This window comes from Choloepus didactylus, chromosome 4, assembly GCF_015220235.1.
Source record: "Choloepus didactylus isolate mChoDid1 chromosome 4, mChoDid1.pri, whole genome shotgun sequence".
Lineage (NCBI taxonomy): Eukaryota > Metazoa > Chordata > Mammalia > Pilosa > Megalonychidae > Choloepus > Choloepus didactylus.
In genome coordinates this window covers 44326856-44349572 of record NC_051310.1, presented here as the reverse complement: position 1 = coordinate 44349572, position 22717 = coordinate 44326856, and the positions used below count along the sequence as shown (strand labels likewise).

Here is a 22717-nt window from a genome sequence, read left to right as displayed (position 1 = left end):
AATATCTCTCAATATTCAAATTTCTGCCTTTCTCAAAAAATCTTAAAATTTGGAGTTTTGTTTGTTTCTTCATAGTTTGTATGACTCAGGATCCAAATAAAGTCCATACACTGTTTTTAATTCTCAGTCTACAGGATCCCTGTCCATCTCTTGTTTTTCCTAGCAGTTTATCTGTTGAGGAAACTCTGTTTTCTGTCCAAAACAGTTTCCCACTCTTTTGATTTTACAGATTCATCTCCATGGTGTAGTATAACATTTTCCTTTGTCTCTGTAATTCCTGTATATTCATGTTTGCATCTAGAATCTTGGTCAGACTCAGTTTTGACACCCTCCTCCTTTTTCTTTTTAAGCAAAGCTGCTTCATAAATAGTGATGTTTTCCCATCAAGAGGCAAATAATGTCTGATTGGCTGTCATTTTTTGATGTTACCATCCACCAATTCCCAAAACTTTAGATCCACTTGTTCACTAGGGGTTGCAAAATTGTGATATTTTAATTTTATCATTCCTTCTTCATTTGTTAGCTGAATGTTTTTCTGAATAGAAACTTTCTGCAGGTGGGCAAAGACTCTCCTATCAGGCATGGCATTCCAGGGGTACAGAGATTATCTCCCAGAAGCCAAGGGCAAAGGCCTGAGCTCTCTTTGGGCAAGGTTAAATTCTTCATTACACAATTATTAAATAGTAGAGTGATTGAGCCATATAAAGAGAGGTCAGAAGATACAGTTCCAAATATCCCAGTAACCCTCCAAACACCTATATGTTCCTTTGCATCTTCTATTTTAAGGTAAGTTTCATTGAATGTAAAAGAAAGATCTCTGCCTATTCCCAAACATATCATTCTCTATGTTTGTTTTTAGAGTCCCTCACCTATTCTCTTTTGGTGACATATTATAGGTAATAGCAGTCATTGGAGCAGCAGACTATATTGACTTCTATGCAGTGCTCCGTAAAAGCTATTTGTGTTTTTTACATATTATACAACATTATCTAGCTATATTGTATGATAGTGGTCCAGAATTTAGCTCTGGATAAAATAATTTGCTCCTCATTTGGATTTTTAGTTCTAGTGCCCTGCTCTAACTAAAAAGGTGAAACTGCTTCATGCCATTTCCATAATCTATCTTTAAACTCCAAAGTGGGGAAATTCTACTTTTAAAAAATGCAGTGTATGCTTAGATAGTACTTTAGTTCCTCAGCTTATGGAGAATACTCTAATATTTGCCATCCTTGCTTCATATTTCATCATGCAAAGACAATGTCATAAATGATTCTTCATTCTTGAGGCCAGCTCCAAATTCACAGATAAAATGCAGATCCAAACTCACAAATAAATTTTATTGCCACCATTTATATTTGTAGAAAATTGCTTCATCTTCATTTTTTTCTTCCTCTTGCATACAGGAATGCTTTCAGTTCATACTGCCAGCTCTACCTCACGCCATTGACCTTTTACGAGATGCCATTGTAAAAGTAAAGGAGGTGCATGATGAACTTGAAGATTTACCCTCCCCACCACCTCCTCTCTCCCCTCCTCCCACAACCAGCCCCCATAAACAGACAGAAGACAAAGGGGTTCAGTGTGAGGAAGAGGAAGAAGAAAAGAAAGATAGTGGTGTTGCTTCTACAGAAGACAGCTCCTCGTCACATATAACTGCAGCAGCCATTGCTGCCAAGGTAAGACTGCTGAGAGAGACCCAAAAATCCAAAGGACCCACAGGTAAATATACTGGTGTCATCCCTCACTCCATCCTGTCTCTCCATAAAGTTAATATCTCTTCAGGGTATTCTAAGAAAAAGAACTGAGATATCTGTGACATTCTACCACTTTGTTCCCTCCACTGTATATTGAGTCCTAGAAGGCATTGAGATTTGTTCTGAATTCTGAGGCAGTAGAGATATGCTGTTACGTATTGAAGTAAAAGCTTCCATGATAAACATGTGACATTTAAGAACTCTTTGGAAAATTCATTTTGTCAATATATTAAATGTACAATGTTCATGTGTTTAGAACATCAAAAATTCAGAAATTCTTGAAGGAACAGTAAACAGAGGCAAACATGAAGCTAGAAGAGTTAGATGATTCAAGAAATGAGTTGGGAAAGATCAATGAATTTTTAAAAATGACAAAGCTTTTCAACAGTTGTTGAATTTCCCTTAACTAAGCACTTAAATATTATTTGAAATAAATTACCCTAGTGGATAATTTAAGGATATAATATATTTGCATTTTTAAATTTAATAAAGTAATAAATGCTATTAAGACAGTACCAGAATATTACAAATTCTATCTTTGGGTAATTCTGGAGGTAACTAGAGTATCTTGAGGAATCTGATAAATTTAGTCATCTTAAAGTCACAAAACATGATTTACATAATTATATACATACTTATACTACTAACATTTAAACCACCCACTGTTTTAATATCCTCAAAAAGTAACACATTACTTCTAGGAATATGATTGTTCATTGATTGAGAGCTTGAAGATTGAAAATTTAATTGCCATATGAAATAATCCCTGGAGTTTTATAGATCATCCAGGTGTTTAGACTATAAGCATAGTGTCAGAGGTTTTTTGTTGACAACATGTAGATTAGAAAGGATTATGGAGAAATGCTTTTTTAAGTATCCATTCAGACAATCAATAGGTAGTTCTTTAATGACCAGATTATTCTGTCTTGAAATACATTCAGTGATCCATTAAGTCCTTACTTAAGGTTAGCTAGATTTTAAGTTGTATGTTATTGTTGTTGTTTAATGGAACTGATTAATGAAATAGGTGCATTTAAAAATCATTATGTGTCCTTTCTCTTTACTCTTAATTAAAAGAGTAAAAAATATAATCCATTTCAATCTTTAAAAAAAGGCTTATAGCATTTGAGATCTAAGCTGATTGTATCATCCTCCTTTAGAAAGAGTTGGCATTTCATTGTTCCATTTTTTTTCACACCTTTTTCCTTTCCAGTCATTTTACTTGTATAGTTTCATGTCTTCATGTCACTATATTCATAGTTGTTATGTGTTGTGCATTAGAAGCATCCATTCTACAACCAGTACTGGCTGTTATCATGGCACACGGTGAGCAGACCCATCCCTGGTCTCATCAATTATCCCCATCATGCAACAGGCAGTACAGATGAACGGGTAAGGCAAGAGGCTTTTGCTATTAATAATTTTGCAAGCATGCAGCCTACCTCTTCTCCTTGGAAGTAAGCTGTAACATATCTTGGAAGACATGTTGTTTTATTCTGTTGGAGCTTCAGTAGTGTTTTTTGTGTGTGAAAATGTAATTGCCACTGAGAATTTTCCATGAAAGAATTTAATTTACTAGAATTTCTCCCATGCCTAAGGTACTCTGCTATAGATTCTGTAGTTTGTGGCATGGACTTTCATCACATAGCTTCCAAGAAATTCACTGCTCAGAAGTTTGGGGTTTTTTTTCTTAGCAATTTTACCACATATCTTTAAGTAAGTTACCTGGCTTAATTAAGATCATCACTTAAGATGATCACTTTGAATGAGTCTTAAAATCTTGAAAATTGGTCAAGCTAATACTAATTTGTATTAACCTTGCTTTATTTCCTCATGATTTTTGCATCTCGTTTTTTTTTCCTTTACTATGTTCTCATTACAGTCAGTCAGAGAAACTTTTAAGGATACACAGTAGTTCTTTCAGTCACTGGCTGAATAAACAGTTCTCAAAAATCCCCAGATTAGAAAAAATTAAACTGATAAGTATAAATCATTAAGCAGTGATAATTTAGACCATGGCTGGGAAAAAAAATCTGACTCCCTAATACAGATACAAAATGAAGGGAAAAAAGAAGAAAAAGAAGTAATAAATTGAAATTTGGTTTTAAATACTTGGGAAGAAGAATATCAGAATTAAAAAAACAAAAACAACTCAGTGTCAGTAGTCTTTTGGGAGATAAACTAACAAATGAAGATTTTAGCCCTTCTATTCAATAAGTAATAACTGGTTAGAAAGAAATTTGGTTTAGTCAGAGGCCAAGTTGAGAATTTAAAACTTGATTAGTTAAACTATTAGTGAATTTCAATTGGCAACGTATATGTGTTATCCAGATATACCTTTGCTATAAATTATAAACATTCCAAAATAAGCCAAACTTGAAGCAGTACTGTCTTTTTTTTTTAATTCTCATCTTGTAAATTGACCACCACAACTATAACATCATTTTGGTTTTCAAACTAAAGTAATTGCAAGTTTCTGTATTCATAACCAAGATTTTAAATATTATATTCTGAGTTTCAGGTTAGTACACACCAAAAATGATTTGAGTGATTTTTTTTATTCCCTTTCTCCCAAGGAGTGTACATAACTACAACCCTTCTAGATGCATAGAAGAAAAGTTAATTCATTACATTCAATGGATGCCTTAAATCATTAGAGCTTAATTCCCTGGAGCAACTAGTTGATAAAGGCTGTTAAACTATTCTAACTGGATGTCCTCATAAAGCATCACCCAGGAACTTTTCCCATTTATTAAATTATATTTTAAAATCCTTTGTCAGTAGCAATATTGCTCTCTTTTGACAGATGCTATACAGCGTAGTAAGTGGACTCATGTTTTTGTGCTTCCTTTGACAAATGCTAATCAGAGCTATACATGAACAAATATAATGTTCTTATTTTCAGACATGGCATCCATAGAAAGAATGAAAAGGAAGAAATAGGTAACAGAAAAGAATGTGAAAAGGAAGGCCTTCCATGTTCTCGATACTACTAAAGAAACTATGTTATCTGTGAATGCTTATCTGGTACTAACTTCATTAATGAGCCCCATTGGCTCTGAATGGCCTGGTTGTCATTGTGAATTTCTAATTCAGTAAATATTGGTAATTGTAACCCACATATACAAAATTTGTTCTTTGGAGTCCTAAATAAGTTTAAGTGTATAAAAGTGTCTAGAGACAGAAAAATTCAAGAACCATTGCTTTAGGATAAAACTTCTCTTTTTCTTTAAAAACACAAGCACATACTCAATTGTATTTCTCTGTCAGTATTTCTTCTAGTATATTCTCAATCACACATATTAATTAAAACTTTCAAAAAAAGTAACTAATTTATATTTCACTGATAAAACTTGAGGTGAGTAATTGAGAACTGTCTGACACACATGTATAATACAACCTTCTAAAACCACATATAAACCCTTTTGCTGCTTGTTAAAGTAGCTAAAGGGACACATTCATAAACATGACCCAAAACTATAGCATCTATATAGTAAATACAAATAAGGAGCAAAAATATATAAGCTTAAAATTATGATCAGTAATCAATTTATTTCAAAATTATCTACATTTCTGATAATATTTCATTAATTAACACTAAAATCAGTTCAAATTTTAAGTTACCTAAACTTCTTGGAAATTACCTTCAAGCTAACATATTAGAAACCATAATTACTGTTGAAATGATTCAATTTAATCAACCATAAGTATATTTTTATAATTGTAAACATTATGTAGGAGTAATATTAACTTATTCAATCAGTAAACCTGTATAAGTTTAGGGAAAGCAGTCTAAGAAGAGCAAAATTTTTACTTATATTAAACACTGATCAATTTTAAAAAAAACAGTTATTTAAACCAAAATTTTTCAACTAGGCTTGTTTGCCAAAGTTTTGCCTTAATTGTGTGAATGTGGATCCTTAAAACATTTATGAGTTAGTTTCTATTGGAAGACTTTTTTTAAGTCTTGCGTGTTTTAATTATTAGAAATTCATTTCTCTTATTTTAGGGAATTTGGGGTATAATTGATTTATTTATCTCTATAAGCCAATCAGAACAGAGATCCTTTAATTTAATAGACAATATAGTTTAATTTATTAATACCTTCCAGAGATAGAGAAACATTTCTCACACAAAAAAGTAAAGCGTTTCTGAATTACAGACATACAGACACAGAAGAGAGGTCATAGTTTTGATCCTACAACTTCAGCCACAGTTCCTGAGTAAACACAGAAACACAAAAACTCACCAAAAATAAATATGTATGTAAGAGCTATTCTTCTTCCCAGAGGACACCAAATTCTTAATTGATTTGAACTCAAAGTGAACAAATAGACAAATAAAAATGGCTGCAAACAAGATTTTCTGGCATGTCTCATCCAATAAGAAACAGACTTATAAACCAGAGGATCACCAAATGTTCACATCATAAAACCAGATTCCTGATCATTTGCTGCCACAGTGAGGGACAAACTAGAAACAAAGACAGAGCACAAATCTATAGGGTAGAGGTTAAAAAAAAAAAAAATCAACTAGAAAAAACAGTTTGTGGCCAAAGTGCTGTTGACATTTGGGATTCACCTCTGTGAGCCAAAGACACCTGTGGGCTTAACTGCTTAAGAAGTATACTTTCCAGCAATTGCAGTTCACTTGGTTCTGTTAGATTAATCCACTGGGCATTTCATTGGATGATCTCTAAAACCGTTAAAGAATAATTTTTTAAAGGTATTACCTTAACTTTCTTGCATACATGAAATGAATGTGTCAGAGATTTTATTTAACTCATTAATTAATGAGGGAAGCAGTAAGATGTTGTAACTGGTTCATTTATTAATGAGGGAAGCAGTAAGATGTAACTGATTCAAAGGAAAAATTTAAAAATCCATAAATATATAGGTATTGTGAATGCTGAAATGAAATCACAGAGTAGATGCAAAACCTGGTCATTATTCTTAGGGCAGTCAATTATACCTCCATGGTGCAAAACAATCATTTGGACAGGAATCATTTATGGTATTATTAATTTTCTATAATTTACAGAGTTGTAAAACAGCTGAAAGACAATGAACAGTGAAGATAATTCAGAATGGTCCACTACAGAGGACACCCAGTAATACTTTTGTCCATTTCAATACTTACATACTTTTCCTGACATATGAAAGAAATACAGTGATGCATGATTAATTACAAAAGAAAAAAAACTTATATTCCAAGTATTTTCATGCCTAATGTGCTTTTTTATTGTTTATACTGTTTTTGTTTTTGTTTTCACATGGATGCCACAAGTTGTAAATGGCTATATGACCTTTAATAATAAAATGACTAATTTCCTCAAAATTTGAATTGGAGAAGACAGAAGTTTTTATACCACTGCTATAGTTAGTGAATGGATCAGCTTGTTAGAACACCAATTTTTTTTCCTATCATTGACCTTAGGGAAATATTGTGGACTGATTATTTATGTATGCAAGATGAATTAATAATAGTTATGTTTTAGGCTAATAAAATATGTTATACATACTTCACAAAGTCTACTATTACTATCAGTAAGGTAAAATAGATTAAAATAAACTCATAGACCTCTTTCAAATCTGAGAGGCTGTATGTTTTTGCTCTGTAATTAACAACATTAGCTTTAGCATCAGATCATTTCAGTTCTGTCACTTATTAGCTCTATTACATTGGGTGAATTGCTTCTCCTTTTCAATAAGCCAGTCTTCTCTATAATAGTAATGGTAATATTATTAACCCCATTATTATTGCATGAGTAAATTATCAATATCAAATAAGATATGGATGTAAAAGTATTTAGCACAGTACCTGGATCAAAATAAGTATTCAATATTTTGAGGGTTGATGTCTTCACTGACACCATTGTCTACATACAAGCTTAATTCAACCTATAGGTATTACTTACACAGTTCTCCCTTCACATCACCACTCCCCTTTGCCCAAATGAAAATCATTTCTTTTTACTTCTGCTTATTGAGTTTTTAGCATCCTTTAAAGCTTAGCTCAGTGTTTCTTAACATTTTGTAGGTGGTGACCTCCTCTGGGTATGTGATTAATGTTGTGGACCTTCACCAAAGGCTCACACATGCGAACATTGAATACAGTTGCAGGGCAGAGCACTTAGATACGAACTCCTGTCCAACTAAAGTCTAGCCTCTTCCTTAAAGCCTTTCATGAATCCAGTCTATACTTATGTTAACTTTCCTTTTGCATTATATTTATTCATTCACCAAATATTTATTTTGGCACTAACAGGTACTAGATGTACTAGATGCTGTGAATTTTTAAACAATTGTTTATGATCCAGGCCCTGCCCTCAAGAAGCTCTCTGTGTAACATAAGAGATATATTCTTAAATGAACCAGTTTTATATGTTTTATATAACTTAGTGTTCTCATAAGGTGAAAAACCAGTCTATTCTTCTAAATCCTATTTTAGGAAATCCAGTGGTTTTATCAGTAGATCTTTTGGATTCGCTTGTCATCATAAGTTCCTGAGGAGCAACCTGATCAAATCCACCATTATCTTTCACCTTAATTATATCTGTTGTTGATTTGATCACTTCCACCCTTGCCTACCTTCAGTTCACGCTTCATGTCATAGTTAGAGTAAACTTTTTAAAACATAAAGTAATTCATGTCATTTATCTACTTAAAAGCTTCAGTGAATTCTCATTTCATTTAGAATAAAATTTAAACTTCTTGACATATTCCACTATGTCTAGTGGAATACATGATCTGGTTCCTACCTACTTTTCTAGGCCCTCCTCTTGCCTTTTCTCTCCCTCTCCCTATTACTCACTAAGCTCCATCAGGCTTTTTCCTGCTTTGGTGAACATGCTGTCCCTACTACTTAAAATGTTCTTAATCTTACTCCTGCATAACTCCTATGTATCCTTTTGATCCCAGTTTAAGGCACAGAAGGCTTCTCTGATCCCCTTCCAATCTAAATTATGCCTGCAATTATTATCTCATAGCACCTTGTTCTTTCCTTTATAGCACTTAGCACAATTTACAATTATAGACTTAGTCATTTGTTTATTTCATTTCTCTCTCTATATATGTTGATTGTAAGGTCCATGATGACAAGGATCACATCTCTTTTTCAGCTTCTGGCCACTCCCTCCGTGGCTTTCTCTCTGTCTGTCTGAATTTCATTCTGCTTTTAAAGAACTCCAGTAATAAAATTAGGACCCATCCTGGTTGAGTTACATTACACCTCAACTGAAGTAACCTCATCAAAAGTTCCTGTTTACAATGGGTTCACACCCACGGGAATGGATTAAGTTTACGAACATGTTTTTTGGGGTATACAGCTTCATACCACCATAATAAATTATTATGTATAAGAACTCTTCCGGGAAATATACAAGTAATCAGCACATTCTCTCCCTATAATAGGCCAATATATTAAGCGACTATAATAATAATGATAATAGCTATCATTTTTTGAGTGCTAGCTATAGGCCAAACACTATATTAAGTGTTTTATATGTACATTAGAAATTCATACTTAAATGAAAATATAAACAAGAATACCTTTTTATTTTCCTGGAAGGCAAATTTATATGGGAAATCAAATCATAATGAGGACTATAGTTACTACTACTCAGAACAGAAATTGCAAAAATTTTTAAGCACTGGAAGAATAATTTTAGTAAATATAAATACTCCTTGTAAAGAATCAAACTCACGAATATTTAAATTTTTAAGTTTGTAAGAAAAGATTAGTTACAGTCATACCTCATGTTCACTATCAAGACAAAATCACAAAGTGTGGTTTTTCATTATAAATATAAATCGTAAATTCTTCTGTTTTTGTATATCACTGATTTTAATCTAAACTCAGGTCTTCAGATTTATTCTTTTTAAAGTTCATTTGTTGGATTCAGCTCATTAGTGTAGCCTAAGGAAATTTTTTAATCTATATCTGCCATCCAATATATTACCTTCTTTTCTAGTTTCTGTCATTTGCAGATATGTTAAGTATGCCTTAATTGAAGTCACTGATAAAACGTTTTTTTTTTAGACAGGCCATTCCACATACTACCAGAAACTGTTGGTTGTAATTGCTTACCCAGCTAACATATATTTCTATTCCAAGCAATCAAAACCTACTATCTCTCTCTTGTCCAAAAGGATTTTATGAGTGGCTTCTCAGATACTTTTCCGAATTCAAGAAACACTGTTTGATAATTTTATTCTTTAGTAGAATTTTCATAGCATTTAATCACAACCACAAAAGGATTAGTATTAGAAGTTCTGGGAAGATAAATGCCCACTTAAGCATTCATACATAATAAATTTACATTATTAGTTCAGGTTCTGTATCTCACACTTAGACGTTTAGTAGGATTTTTAGAAAATTCAACCTACCTTTCTGGTCTATAAACAAAGAAGTTGCTAAGAAAAGGTGTACATATTGTAGCTAGCCACCAAGCTAGGCCCAGATTCCAAAAGCCATTCCCATGAAGGCTGACAAAATGTGGCTATTAAAGCTATACTGCTCAGTACATAGATATTTTAGGAGTATTGCTGACAGGGCGACGCAGGAATGAGACACGGACACAATGCTAAGAATTAAGGGAGCAGGGGGCCCACTTGCATCTTGTGCTAAGTGGACGACAATGCAGCTTTGCTCCAGCTATTTATTTCAGAAGATCAGGTGTATATGTTAAAGGTGCTCAGGTTGGGGAGAGCCCACCAGATACCTATGTTTACATCAGGTGTATACAATCTAGGTTTACATCAGGTGAATACAATCTAGGTTTAAGACAATGGTAGTCACAAGACACACATCTTTACAGGGCGGGCCTGCATGGCATTCTATGCAGGCCTGCAGCTCAGCATTCCAAGCCACCACCCCAGATATGCCTTAGGCAACATGGAAGACTCAGTTCCCCACACAGGAGTCCCACTCCAATTATTTTAAATTTGCTCATTTGTTACCCAAAATTAGTTCCAGATAACAGAGATATCTTCTGTTGTACCATTCTTGCATCTCTTCTGTAAGTTTCAACTTTTTTTCAAAATAAAATTAACAAAATAATGATTAAAAGGGTAAATGTCTGCTTATGAGTTCCTTGGTATGAAAACACAAATCTGTGTATATATTTACTTTATTGATATTCATACTGACATTTCAAAGACTACAGAGTTTAAAAGAGAAACATTCTTTGGGACATGCACTCTGATTTTGATAATGTAACTACATTTCTTTTAGAAGTGTTTGCCCAACCAGTCAAATTAGCTATAGGACAGAAAAAGCAATGTAGGCAGAAAGTGTCAGCACAGTTCCTAGGAAAGTATGTATTCTCATTACAGTTTCCCTTAATGAACAAATACTATTGGTTTAATAATTCACAGTTGAACTTACAATGCATATCTACAGAGGGTTAGAGATCATCTGGGACAATTGTTTTCTCCATGCTATCATGTTGCGTAGATATAGGAATGCAGATTAGTTCTCTGAAAGTAGGATTTTGTTTCTCTTGAAAGGGACTTGGCATTTTTCCTTCTGATTTGTGCTGACTTAGCCCACTAGATATTCTACTTACTTTAAGTGGACCATCACAACTTCTAGTCAAGTCTTTGATTCATCTCTTATTGATTCCCTGATATACATTGCCCAAACGAAATTGTCAGATCTTTACTCTTGTGTCCTCCTCATGCAGCTTGTTTTATAAGATAAATGGCATCAAAGATAAACTTCTATCCTTTATATTTAACAAATATTTCCCTGACTTAATACTTTCCTCCATTACTTTTATCTCAAAGGGCCTTATGAATCTCAAAATTAGTGGCTTCCTCTTCCTTATTAAGTATCAGTGAGACCTAAATTATTGTGCTTATTATTTTATTTTCCTAGTTGTTGGTGTAACCACTTTTATTTTTTTTAAATAACTTCCCATAGTGTCCTTACTTGAATTTTTAATTATGCAGCAATACAGAAAACATGTGTCCTTATTAAAAAAATAAAAATGAAAACATGAATAAGAAGTAAAATCCATTTCAAACCACTCTGTCATTCCATTCCCTTTCCCTCACACTTTCCCATAGGTAAACACTTTTTATCGCTTGAGGAGTATCATTGCAGACTTTCTGTACAAACATAGGAGGAAATAAAATTCTACAGTTTATACATGGTGTGTGTGTGTGTGTGTGTGTGTGTGGTGTGATGCTGGGATAAGGTCTGTCTGTATGAAAAAAATTAAATTGTCTCCCTATCTCACACAATATACAAAAATCAATTACAGGTGTATTAGAAACTAAAAGAAAGGTAAAGCTATAAAGCTTTTTAGTATGTAGGACTAGGGAAACACCCCTTTTGTATTAATGAGGTGGTAAAATCACATAACAAAAATTCACCACTTTAACCATTGTAAAGTGTAAAATTCAGTGGGTTTTATTATATTCACAATGCTATGTCATCACCATTATCTGGTTGCAGAAAATTTTTATCTCCAAAAAGAAACCCGTACCATTAAACAGTGACTCCCTATTCTTTCCTGCCCCCTACCCTTGACAGAGATTTGCCTTTTCTGGGGTGTTTCATACAAATGGAATCATATAAATTATGCCTTTTTTGTCTGACTTCTTTCATTGGCATTTTCAGGGTTCATTTTATGGCTCATAGTATTATATCGTTGTTTTGTTTAACCATGATTATTTTGGTTTCTTTCCATTTTTTGGCTATTATGAATAATCCTCCTCTGGACATCTGTATGAGTTTTTATTTGAACACCTTTTCAGTTCTTTTGGGTATACTCCTAGGATTGAAATTGTGGAGTCATAAGATAATATCTGTCTTTAACTTTGGAGAAAACTGCTGAACTGCTTTCCATAGCAGCTATACCATTTTACATTTTTACATTCCCACCAACAATGTACAAGGATTCCTATCTCTCCATATCCTCATCAACCCTTGTTATTTCCCTTTATTATTATTATTAATTATTATGGCAATCCCGGTGGGTATGAAGTAGCATTTCTTTGCGGTTATGATTTGCATTTCCCTAATGACTAATGATGTTGAACATCTTTTCAAGACATTTGTATGTCTGCTTTAGGGAAGTGTCTGTTCAAGTGTTTTGCATATTTTTAATTGGATTGTCTTTTATTGTTGTGTGTAAGAGTCCTTTATTTTCTGGATGCTGGACTCTTTTATATTTGGTCTTGGATCCATTTTAAGTTAATTTTGTGTATGGTATGAGGTAAGGGTCCTAGTTAATTCTTTTGTATGTGGATATCCAGTTGTCCCAGCACCATTTGTTGAAAAAATTACTATATCTCCAACTTTGTTGACAATCATTGACGATAGGTGAATGAGTTTATTTCTGGACTCTCAATTCTGTTCCTCTGTCCTTTTATCAGTACCGTACTATTTGATTACTGTAGTTTATTGTAAGTTTAAAATTGGGAAGTGTGCATCCTCAACTTTGTTCTTCTTCAAGATTGTTTGGACTATTCAGTGTCCTTTACAGTTCCACATGAATTTTAAGATCAGCTTTCCATTTTTACAAAAAGAGATAGTTTGAATTTTAATAGAAATTTCATTAATCTGTATATTGCTTTGTATACTATTGCCATCTTAAAAATATTAAGTCTTGAGCAGTGTGAATTAACAAAGCCCCATTCAGCCATCATTTCAGCAGACTGGGAGCCTCCCTACACAGCCCAGCAGCCCAGAACTGCCCTGGGGGGACGGCACTCACCTGTGACATAGCACAGTCATCCCTCAACAGAGGACCCGGGGTGCACGGCCTGGAAGAGGGGCCCACTTGCAAGTCTCAGGAGCCATACGCCAATACCAAGGACTTGTGGGTCAGTGGCAGAGACAAACTGTGGCAGGACTGAACTGAAGGATTAGACTATTGCAGCAGCTTTAAAACTCTAGGATCACCAGGGAGATTTGATTGTTAGAGCCACCCCCCCCCTCCCTGACTGCCCAGAAACACGCTCCATATACAGGGCAGGCAACACCAACTACACACGCAAGCTTGGTACACCAACTGGACCCCACAAGACTCACTCCCCCACTCCCCAAAAAGGCTAAGCAGGGGAGAACTGGCTTGTGGAGAACAGGTGACTCGTGGACGCCACCTGCTGGTTAGTTAGAGAAAGTGTACTCCACGAAGCTGTAGATCTGATAAATTAGAGATAAGGACTTCAATTGGTCTACAAATCCTAAAAGAACCCTATCAAGTTCAGCAAATGCCACGAGGCCAAAAACAACAGAAAATTATAAAGCATATGAAAAAAACCAGACGATATGGATAACCCAAGCCCAAGCACCAAATCAAAAGACCAGAAGAGACACAGCACCTAGAGCAGCTACTCAAAGAACTAAAGATGAACAATGAGACCATACTACGGGAGACAAAGGAAATCAAGAAGACCCTAGAAGAGCATAAAGAAGGCATTGCAAGACTAAATAAAAAAATGGATGATCTTAGGAATTAAAGAAACTGTTGACCAAATTAAAAAGATTCTGGACACTCATAGTACAAGACTAGAGGAAGTTGAACAACGAATCAGTGACCTCGAAGATGACAGAATGGAAAATGAAAGCATAAAGAAAGAATGGGGAAAAAATTGAAAAAATCGAAATGGACCTCAGGGATATGATAGATAATATGAAACGTCCAAATAAAACTCATTTGGTGTCCCAGAAGGGGAAGAAAAGGGTAAAGGTCTAGGAAGAGTATTCAAAGAAATTGTTGGGGAAAACTTCCCAAATCTTCTAAACAACATAAATACACAAATCATAAATGCTCAGCGAACCCCAAATGAATAAATCCAAATAAACCCACTCCGAGACATATACTGATCACAATGTCAAACACTGAAGAGAAGGAGCAAGTTCTGAAAGCAGCAAGAGAAAAGCAATTCACCACATACAAAGGAAACAGCATAAGACTAAGTAGTGACTACTCAGCAGCCACCATGGAGGCGAGAAGGCAGTGGCACGATATATTTAAATTCTGAGTGAGAAAAATTTCCAGCCAAGAATACTTTATCCAGCAAAGCTCTCCTTCAAATTTGAGGGAGAGCTTAAATTTTTCACAGACAAACAAATGCTGAGAGAATTTGCTAACAAGAGACCTGCCCTACTGGAGATACTCAAGGGAGCCCTACAGACAGAGAAACAAAGAAAGGACAGAGAGACTTGGAGAAAGGTTCAGTACTAAAGAGATTCGGTATGGGTACAATAAAGGATATTAATAGACAGAGGGGAAAAATATGACAAACATAAACCAAAGGATAAGATGGCTGATTCAAGAAATGCCTTCGCGGTTATAACGTTGAATGTAAATGTATTAAACTCCCCAATTAAAAGATACAGATTCGCAGAATGGATCAAAAAAAAATGAACCATCAATATGTTGCATACAAGAGACTCATCTTAGACACAGGGACACAAAGAAACTGAAAGTGAAAGGATGGAAAAAAGTATTTCATGCAAGATACAGCCAAAAGAAAGCAGGTGTAGCAATATTAATCTCAGATAAAATAGACTTCAAATGCAGGGATGTTTTGAGAGACAAAGAAGGCCACTACATACTAATAAAAGGGGCAATTCAGCAAGAAGAAATAACAATCGTAAATGTCTATGCACCCAATCAAGGTGCCACAAAATACATGAGAGAAACACTGGCAAAACTAAAGGAAGCAATTGATGTTTCCACAATAATTGTGGGAGACTTCAACACATCACTCTCTTCTATAGATAGATCAACCAGACAGAAGACCAATAAGGAAATTGAAAACCTAAACAATCTGATAAATGAATTAGATTTAACAGACATATACAGGACATTACATCCCAAATCACCAGGATACACATATTTTTCTAGTGCTCATGGAACTTTCTCCAGAATAGATCATATGCTGGGACATAAAACAAGCCTCAATAAATTTAAAAAGATTGAAATTATTCAAAGCACATTCTCTGACCACAATGGAATACAATTAGAAGTCAATAACCATCAGAGACTTAGAAAATTCACAAATACCTGGAGGTTAAATAACACACTCCTAAACAATCAGTGGGTTAAAGAAGAAATAGCAAGAGAAATTGCTAAATATATACAGACGAATGAAAATGAGAACACAACATACTAAAACCTATGGGATGCAGCAAAAGCAGTGCTAAGGGGGAAATTTATAGCACTAAACGCATATATTAAAAAGAGAGAAGAGCCAAAATCAAAGAACTAATGGATCAACTGAAGAAGCTAGAAAATGAACAGCAAACCAATCCTAAACCAAGTAGAAGAAAAGAAATAACAAGGATTAAAGCAGAAATAAATGACATAGAGAACAAAAAAACCATAGAGAGGATAAATATCACCAAAAGTTGGTTCTTTGAGAAGATCAACAAGATTGACAAGCCCTTAGCTACACTGACAAAATCAAAAAGAGAGAAGACCCATATAAACAAAATAATGAATGAAAAAGGTGACATAACTGCAGATCCTGAAGAAATTAAAAAAAATTATAAGAGGATACTATGAACAACTGTATGGCAACAAACTGGATAATGTAGAAGAAATGGACAATTTCCTGGAAACATATGAACAACCTAGACTGACCAGAGAAGAAATAGAAGACCTCAACCAACCCATCACAAGCAAAGAGATCCAATCAGTCATCAAAAATCTTCCCACAAATAAATGCCCAGGGCCAGATGGCTTCACGGGGAATTCTACCAAACTTTCCAGAAAGAACTGACACCAATCTTACTCAAACTCTTTCAAAACATTGAAGAAAATGGAACACTACCTAACTCATTTTATGAAGCTAACATCACTCTAATACCAAAACCAGGCAAAGATGCTACAAAAAAGTAAAACTACCGGCCAATCTCCCTAATGAATATAGATGCAAAAATCCTCAACAAAATACTTGCAAATCGAATCCAAAGACACATTAAAAAAATCATACACCATGACCAAGTGGGGTTCATTCCAGGCATGCAAGGATGGTTCAACATAAGAAAAACAATCAATGTATTACAACACATTAAAAACTCGAAAGGGAAAAATCAATTGATCATCTCAATAGATGCTGAAAAAGCATTTGACAAAATCCAACATCCCTTTTTGATAAAAACACTTCAAAAGGTAGGAATTGAAGGAAACTTCCTCAACATGATAAAGAGCATATATGAAAACCCCACAGCCAGCATAGTACTCAATGGTGAGAGACTGAAAGCCTTCCCTCTAAGATCAGGAACAAGACAAGGATGCCCGCTGTCACCACTGTTATTCAACATTGTGCTGGAAGTGCTAGCCAGGGCAATCCGGAAAGACAAAGAAATAAAAGGCATCCAAATTGGAAAAGAAGAAGTAAAACTGTCATTGTTTGCAGATGATATGATCTTATATCTAGAAAACCCTGAGAAATCGACGATACAGCTACTAGAGCTAATAAACAAATTTAGCAAAGTAGCGGGATACAAGGTTAATGCACATAAATCAGTAATGTTTCTATATGCTAGAAATGAACAAACTGAAGAGACACTCAAGAAAAAGATACCATTTTCAATAGCAACTAAAAAAATCAAGTACCTAGGAATAAACTTAACCAAAGATATAAAAGACCTATACAAAGAAAACTACATAACTCTACTAAAGGAAATAGAAGGGGACCTTAAAAGATGGAAAAATATTCCATGTTCATGGATAGGAAGGCTAAATGTCATTAAGATGTCAATTCTACCCAAACTCATCTACAGATTCAATGCAATCCCAATCAAAATTCCAACAACCTACTTTGCAGACTGGGAAAAGCTAGTTATCAAATTTATTTGGAAAGGGAAGATGCCTCGAATTGCTAAAGACACTCTAAAAAAGAAAAACGAAGTGGGAGGACTTACACTCCCTGACTTTGAAGCTTATTATAAAGCCACAGTTACCAAAACAGCATGGTACTGGCACAAAGATAGACATATAGATCAATGGAATCGAATTGAGAATTCGGAGATAGACCCTCAGATCTATGGCCGACTGATCTTTGATAAGGCCCCCAAAGTCACTGAACTGAGTCATAATGGTCTTTTCAACAAATGGGGCTGGGAGAGTTGGATATCCATATCCAAAAGAATGAAAGAGGACCCCTACCTCACCCCCTACACAAAAATTAACTCAAAATGGACCAAAGATCTCAATATAAAAGAAAGTACCATAAAACTCCTAGAAGATAATGTAGGAAAACATCTTCAAGACCTTGTATTAGGCGGCCACTTCCTAGACTTTACACCCAAAGCACAAGCAACAAAAGAGAAAATAGACAAATGGAAACTCCTCAAGCTTAGAAGTTTCTGCACCTCAAAGGAATTTCTCAAGAAGGTAAAGAGGCAGCCAACTCAATGGGAAAAAATTTTTGGAAACCATGTATCTGACAAAAGACTGATATCTTCCATATATAAAGAAATCCTACAACTCAATGACAATAGTACAGACAGCCCAATTATAAAATGGGCAAAAGATATGAAAAGACAGTTCTCTGAAGAGGAAATACAAATGGCCAAGAAACACATGAAAAAATGTTCAGCTTCACTAGCAATTAGAGAGATGCAAATTAAGACCACAATGAGATACCATCTAACACCGGTTAGAATGGCTGCCATTAAACAAACAGGAAACTACAAATGCTGGAGGGGATGTGGAGAAATTGGAACTCTTATTCATTGTTGGTGGGACTGTATAATCGTTCAGCCACTCTGGAAGTCAGTCTGGCAGTTCCTTAGAAAACTAGATATAGAGTTACCATTCGATCCAGCGATTGCACTTCTCGGTATATACCCGGAAGATCGGAAAGCAGTGACACGAACAGATATCTGCACGCCAATGTTCATAGCAGCATTATTCACAATTGCCAAAAGATGGAAACAACCCAAATGTCCTTCAACAGATGAGTGGATAAATAAAATGTGGTATATACACACGATGGAATACTACGCGGCAGTAAGAAGGAACGATCTCGTGAAACATATGACAACATGGATGAACCTTGAAGAAATAATGCTGAGCGAAATAAGCCAGGCACAAAAAGAGAAATATATATGCTACCACTAATGTGAACTTTGAAAAATGTAAAACAAATGGCTTATAATGTAGAATGTAGGGGAACTAGCAATAGAGAGCAATTAAGGAAGGGGGAACAATAATCCAAGAAGAACAGATAAGCTATTTAACGTTCTGGGGATGCCCAGGAATGACTATGGTCTGTTAATTTCTGATGGATATAGTAGGAGCAAGTTCACAGAAATGTTGCTATATTATGTAACTTTCTTGGGGTAAAGTAGGAACATGTTGGAAGTTAAGCAGTTATCTTAGGTTAGTTGTGTTTTTCTTACTCCCTTGTTATGGTCTCTTTGAAATGTTCTTTTATTGTATGTTTGTTTTCTTTTTAACTTTTTTTTCATACAGTTGATTTAAAACAGAAGGGAAAGTTAAAAAAAAAAAAAAAAAACAAGAAAAAATAAGATGCAGTGCCCCCTTGAGGAGCCTGTGGAGAATGCAGGGGTATTCGCCTACCCCACCTCCATGGTTGCTAACATGACCACAGACGTAGGGGACTGGCGGTTTGATGGGTTGAGCCCTCTACCACAGGTTTTACCCTTGGGAAGACGGTTGCTGCAAAGGAGAGGCTAGGCCTCCCTATGGTTGTGCCTAAGAGCCTCCTCCCGAATGCCTCTTTGTTGCTCAGATGTGGCCCTGTCTCTCTAGCTAAGCCAACTTGAAAGGTGAAATCACTGCCCTCCCCCCTACGTGGGATCAGACACCCAGGGGAGTGAATCTCCCTGGCAACGTGGAATATGACTCCCGGGGAGGAATGTAGACCTGGCATCGTGGGACGGAGAACACCTTCTTGACCAAAAGGGGGATGTGAAAGGAAATGAAATAAGCTTCAGTGGCAGAGAGAATCCAAAAGGAGCCGAGAGGTCACTCTGGTGGGCACTCTTACGCACACTTTAGACAACCCTTTTTAGGTTCTAAAGAATTGGGGTAGCTGGTGGTGGATACCTGAAACTATCAAACTACAACCCAGAACCCATGAATCTCGAAGACAGTTGTATAAAAATGTAGCTTGTGAGGGGTGACAAGGGGATTGGGAAAGCCATAAGGACCACACTCCACTCTGTCTAGTTTATGGATGGATGAGTAGAAAAATAGGGGAAGAAAACAAACAGACAAAGGTACCCAGTGTTCTTTTTTACTTCAATTGCTCTTTTTCACTCTAATTATTATTCTTGTTATTCTTGTGTGTGTGCTAATGAAGGTGTCAGGGATTGATTTGGGTGATGAATGTACAACTATGTAATGGTACTGTGAACAATCGAAAGTACGATTTGTTTTGTATGACTGCGTGGTATATGAATATATGTCAATAAAATTAAGATTAAAAAAAAAAAAAAAAAAGACATAATGCTGAGCAAAATAAGCCAGGCACAAAAAGAGAGATATTGTATGTTACCACCAATGTGAATTCTGTGAAAAGTGTACAATGTTTTATACTGTAGAATGTAGGGGACCTAGAGATACCAATTAGTGGAGGGGGAATGATAATCTAATAAGAACAGATAAACTACGGAGGGTAATCTCAGTGTTATGGGAATGCTCAGGAATGATTATGGTTTGTAAACTTTCTTGGATATAGTAAGATCATGTTGGAAGCAATAGAGTTATTTTAGGTTTTTTTTTTCTCTTATTCCTTTGTTTTCTTAGGGGTTGTTAATTTTCTTGGGGTATGGTAGGAACATGTTGGAAGCAATGTAGTTATTTTAGATTATTTGTTTTTCTTACTCCTCTGTTTGGACATGGTTTATTAATTTTCTTGGGGTATGGTAGGAACATATTGGAAGCAAAGTAGTTATTTTAGGTTATTTGTTTTCCTTAATCCATTGCTTTGTTTGAAATGTTGTGGGGTTTTTTTTGGTTGTTGTTTGCCTGTTTGTTTTTAATTTTTTGATAAACAAAGTTAAAAAATTGAAAAAAAATCAGTAGAAAACTGGGAGTAAAAAGTAAATGACAAATAGGGTGGGATGGGGGGATGGTTTGGGTATTCTCTTTTCACTTTTATTTTTTATTCTTATTCTGATTCTTTCTAATGTAAGGAAAATGTTCAGAAATAGATTGTGGTGATGAACGCATAACTATATGATCATACTGTGAACAGTTGATTGTATACCATGGATGACAGTATGGTTTGTGAATATATTTCAATAAAACTGAATTAAAAAAAAAAAAAAGAAATAAAATTACAATCAAAATAAAAAAAAAATCAGTGTTAAATGTGTAATCTCACAACACACTAGCAAAATCTAAACTGATAAAAGATTCAAGGTTCTCTGTTATCAGCTATCAATAAATCGGATGAGTCACATATTCCGTGTATGCACCAACACTCACAATTGTATTTAGAAATGTCATTTTTAATTTTCTATTGACAAATGATGATGATTTTTAAAAATCGAAGTACAACTATGAAAGCTACAAGCTCATTTATAATAAAACCCATAGATTAAAGGAAAAAAAAAAAAAAAAGAAGGGAAAGTTAAAAAAATAAAGAAAGAAAAAGAAAAACAAGGAAAAAAAAAGATGTAGTGCCCCCTTGAGGAGCCTGTGGAGAATGCAGGGGTATTCACCTACCCCACCTCCATGGTTGCTAACATGACCACAGACATAGGGGACTGGCGGTTTGATGGGTTGAGCCCTCTACCACAAGTTTTACCCTTGGGAAGACGGTTGCTGCAAAGGAGAGGCTAGGCCTCCCTATGGTTGTGCCTAAGAGCCTCCTCCCGAATGCCTCTTTGTTGCTCAGATGTGGCCCTGTCTCTCTAGCTAAGCCAACTTGAAAGGTGAAATCACTGCCCTCCCCCCTACATGGGATCAGACACCCAGGGGAGTGAATCTCCCTGGCAACGTGGAATATGACTCCCGGGGAGGAATGTAGACCTGGCATCGTGGGCCGGAGAACATCTTCTTGACCAAAAGGGGGATGTGAAAGGAAATGAAATAAGCTTCAGTGGCAGAGAGATTCCAAAAGGAGCCGAGAGGTCACTCTGGTGGGCACTCTTATGCACACTTTAGACACCCCTTTTTAGGTTCTAAAGAATTGGGGTAGCTGGTGATGGATACCTGAAACTATCAAACTACAACCCAGAACCCATGAATCTCGAAGACAGTTGTATAAAAATGTAGCTTATGAGGGGTGACAATGCGATTGGGAAAGCCATAAGGACCACACTCCACTTTGTCTAGTTTATGGATGGATGAGTAGAAAAATAGGGGAAGGAAACAAACAGACAAAGGTACCCAGTGTTCTTTTTTACTTCAATTGCTCTTTTTCACTCTAATTATTATTCTTGTATTTTTGTGTGTGTGCTAATGAAGGTGTCAGGGATTGATTTGGGTGATGAATGTACCACTATGTAATGGTACTGTAAACAATCGAAAGTACGATTTGTTTTGTATGACTGCGTGGTATGTGAATATATCTCAATAAAATGAAGATTAAAAAAAAATATATTAAGTCTTTCAATTCATGAACATGGATGTCTTTATATTTATTTAGGTCTTATTTAATTTGTTTCAGCAGTATTTTGTAATTTTCAGTGTACACCTATACTTGAGTAAGTTTATTTTGCACCTAGTTGGGTTAATTTATTCCTAAATATTTTCTTACTTTTCATGCTATGGCAAATCGAATGTTCTTAATTTCCATTTCAAATTGTTCAAAGCTAATGTAAAGAAATGCAACAGATTCCTACATATTGTTCTTATGCCCTGTAAATTTTGCTGAATTTTTTTGTTAGCTCTGACTTTAATAGCTTTTTGTGACTTCTTTAGGATTTTATATATATAAAGATCATGTCATCTGGAAATAGAAATAGTTTTTATTTATTCCTTTCCAATTTGGATGCCTTTTATTTCTTTTTCTTGC

At 35.1% G+C, this 22717-nt stretch overlaps 1 protein-coding gene across 7 annotated transcripts in view; it reads left to right on the top strand.

The window, feature by feature from the left end:
* GPHN (gephyrin) overlaps positions 1–22717 on the top strand; it is a 784704-nt gene that overhangs the window by 501545 nt on the left and 260442 nt on the right. For 4 of the 7 annotated variants that reach the window (XM_037832502.1, XM_037832500.1, XM_037832498.1 and 1 more), the window contains exon 7: positions 1404–1676. In XM_037832502.1, the coding sequence (XP_037688430.1) occupies positions 1404–1676 (273 nt within the window). Of the gene's footprint in view, positions 1–1403; positions 1677–3035; positions 3147–22717 lie in introns of all 7 variants that reach the window. The other 3 variants (XM_037832495.1, XM_037832496.1, XM_037832497.1) reach the window with 1 other exon arrangement.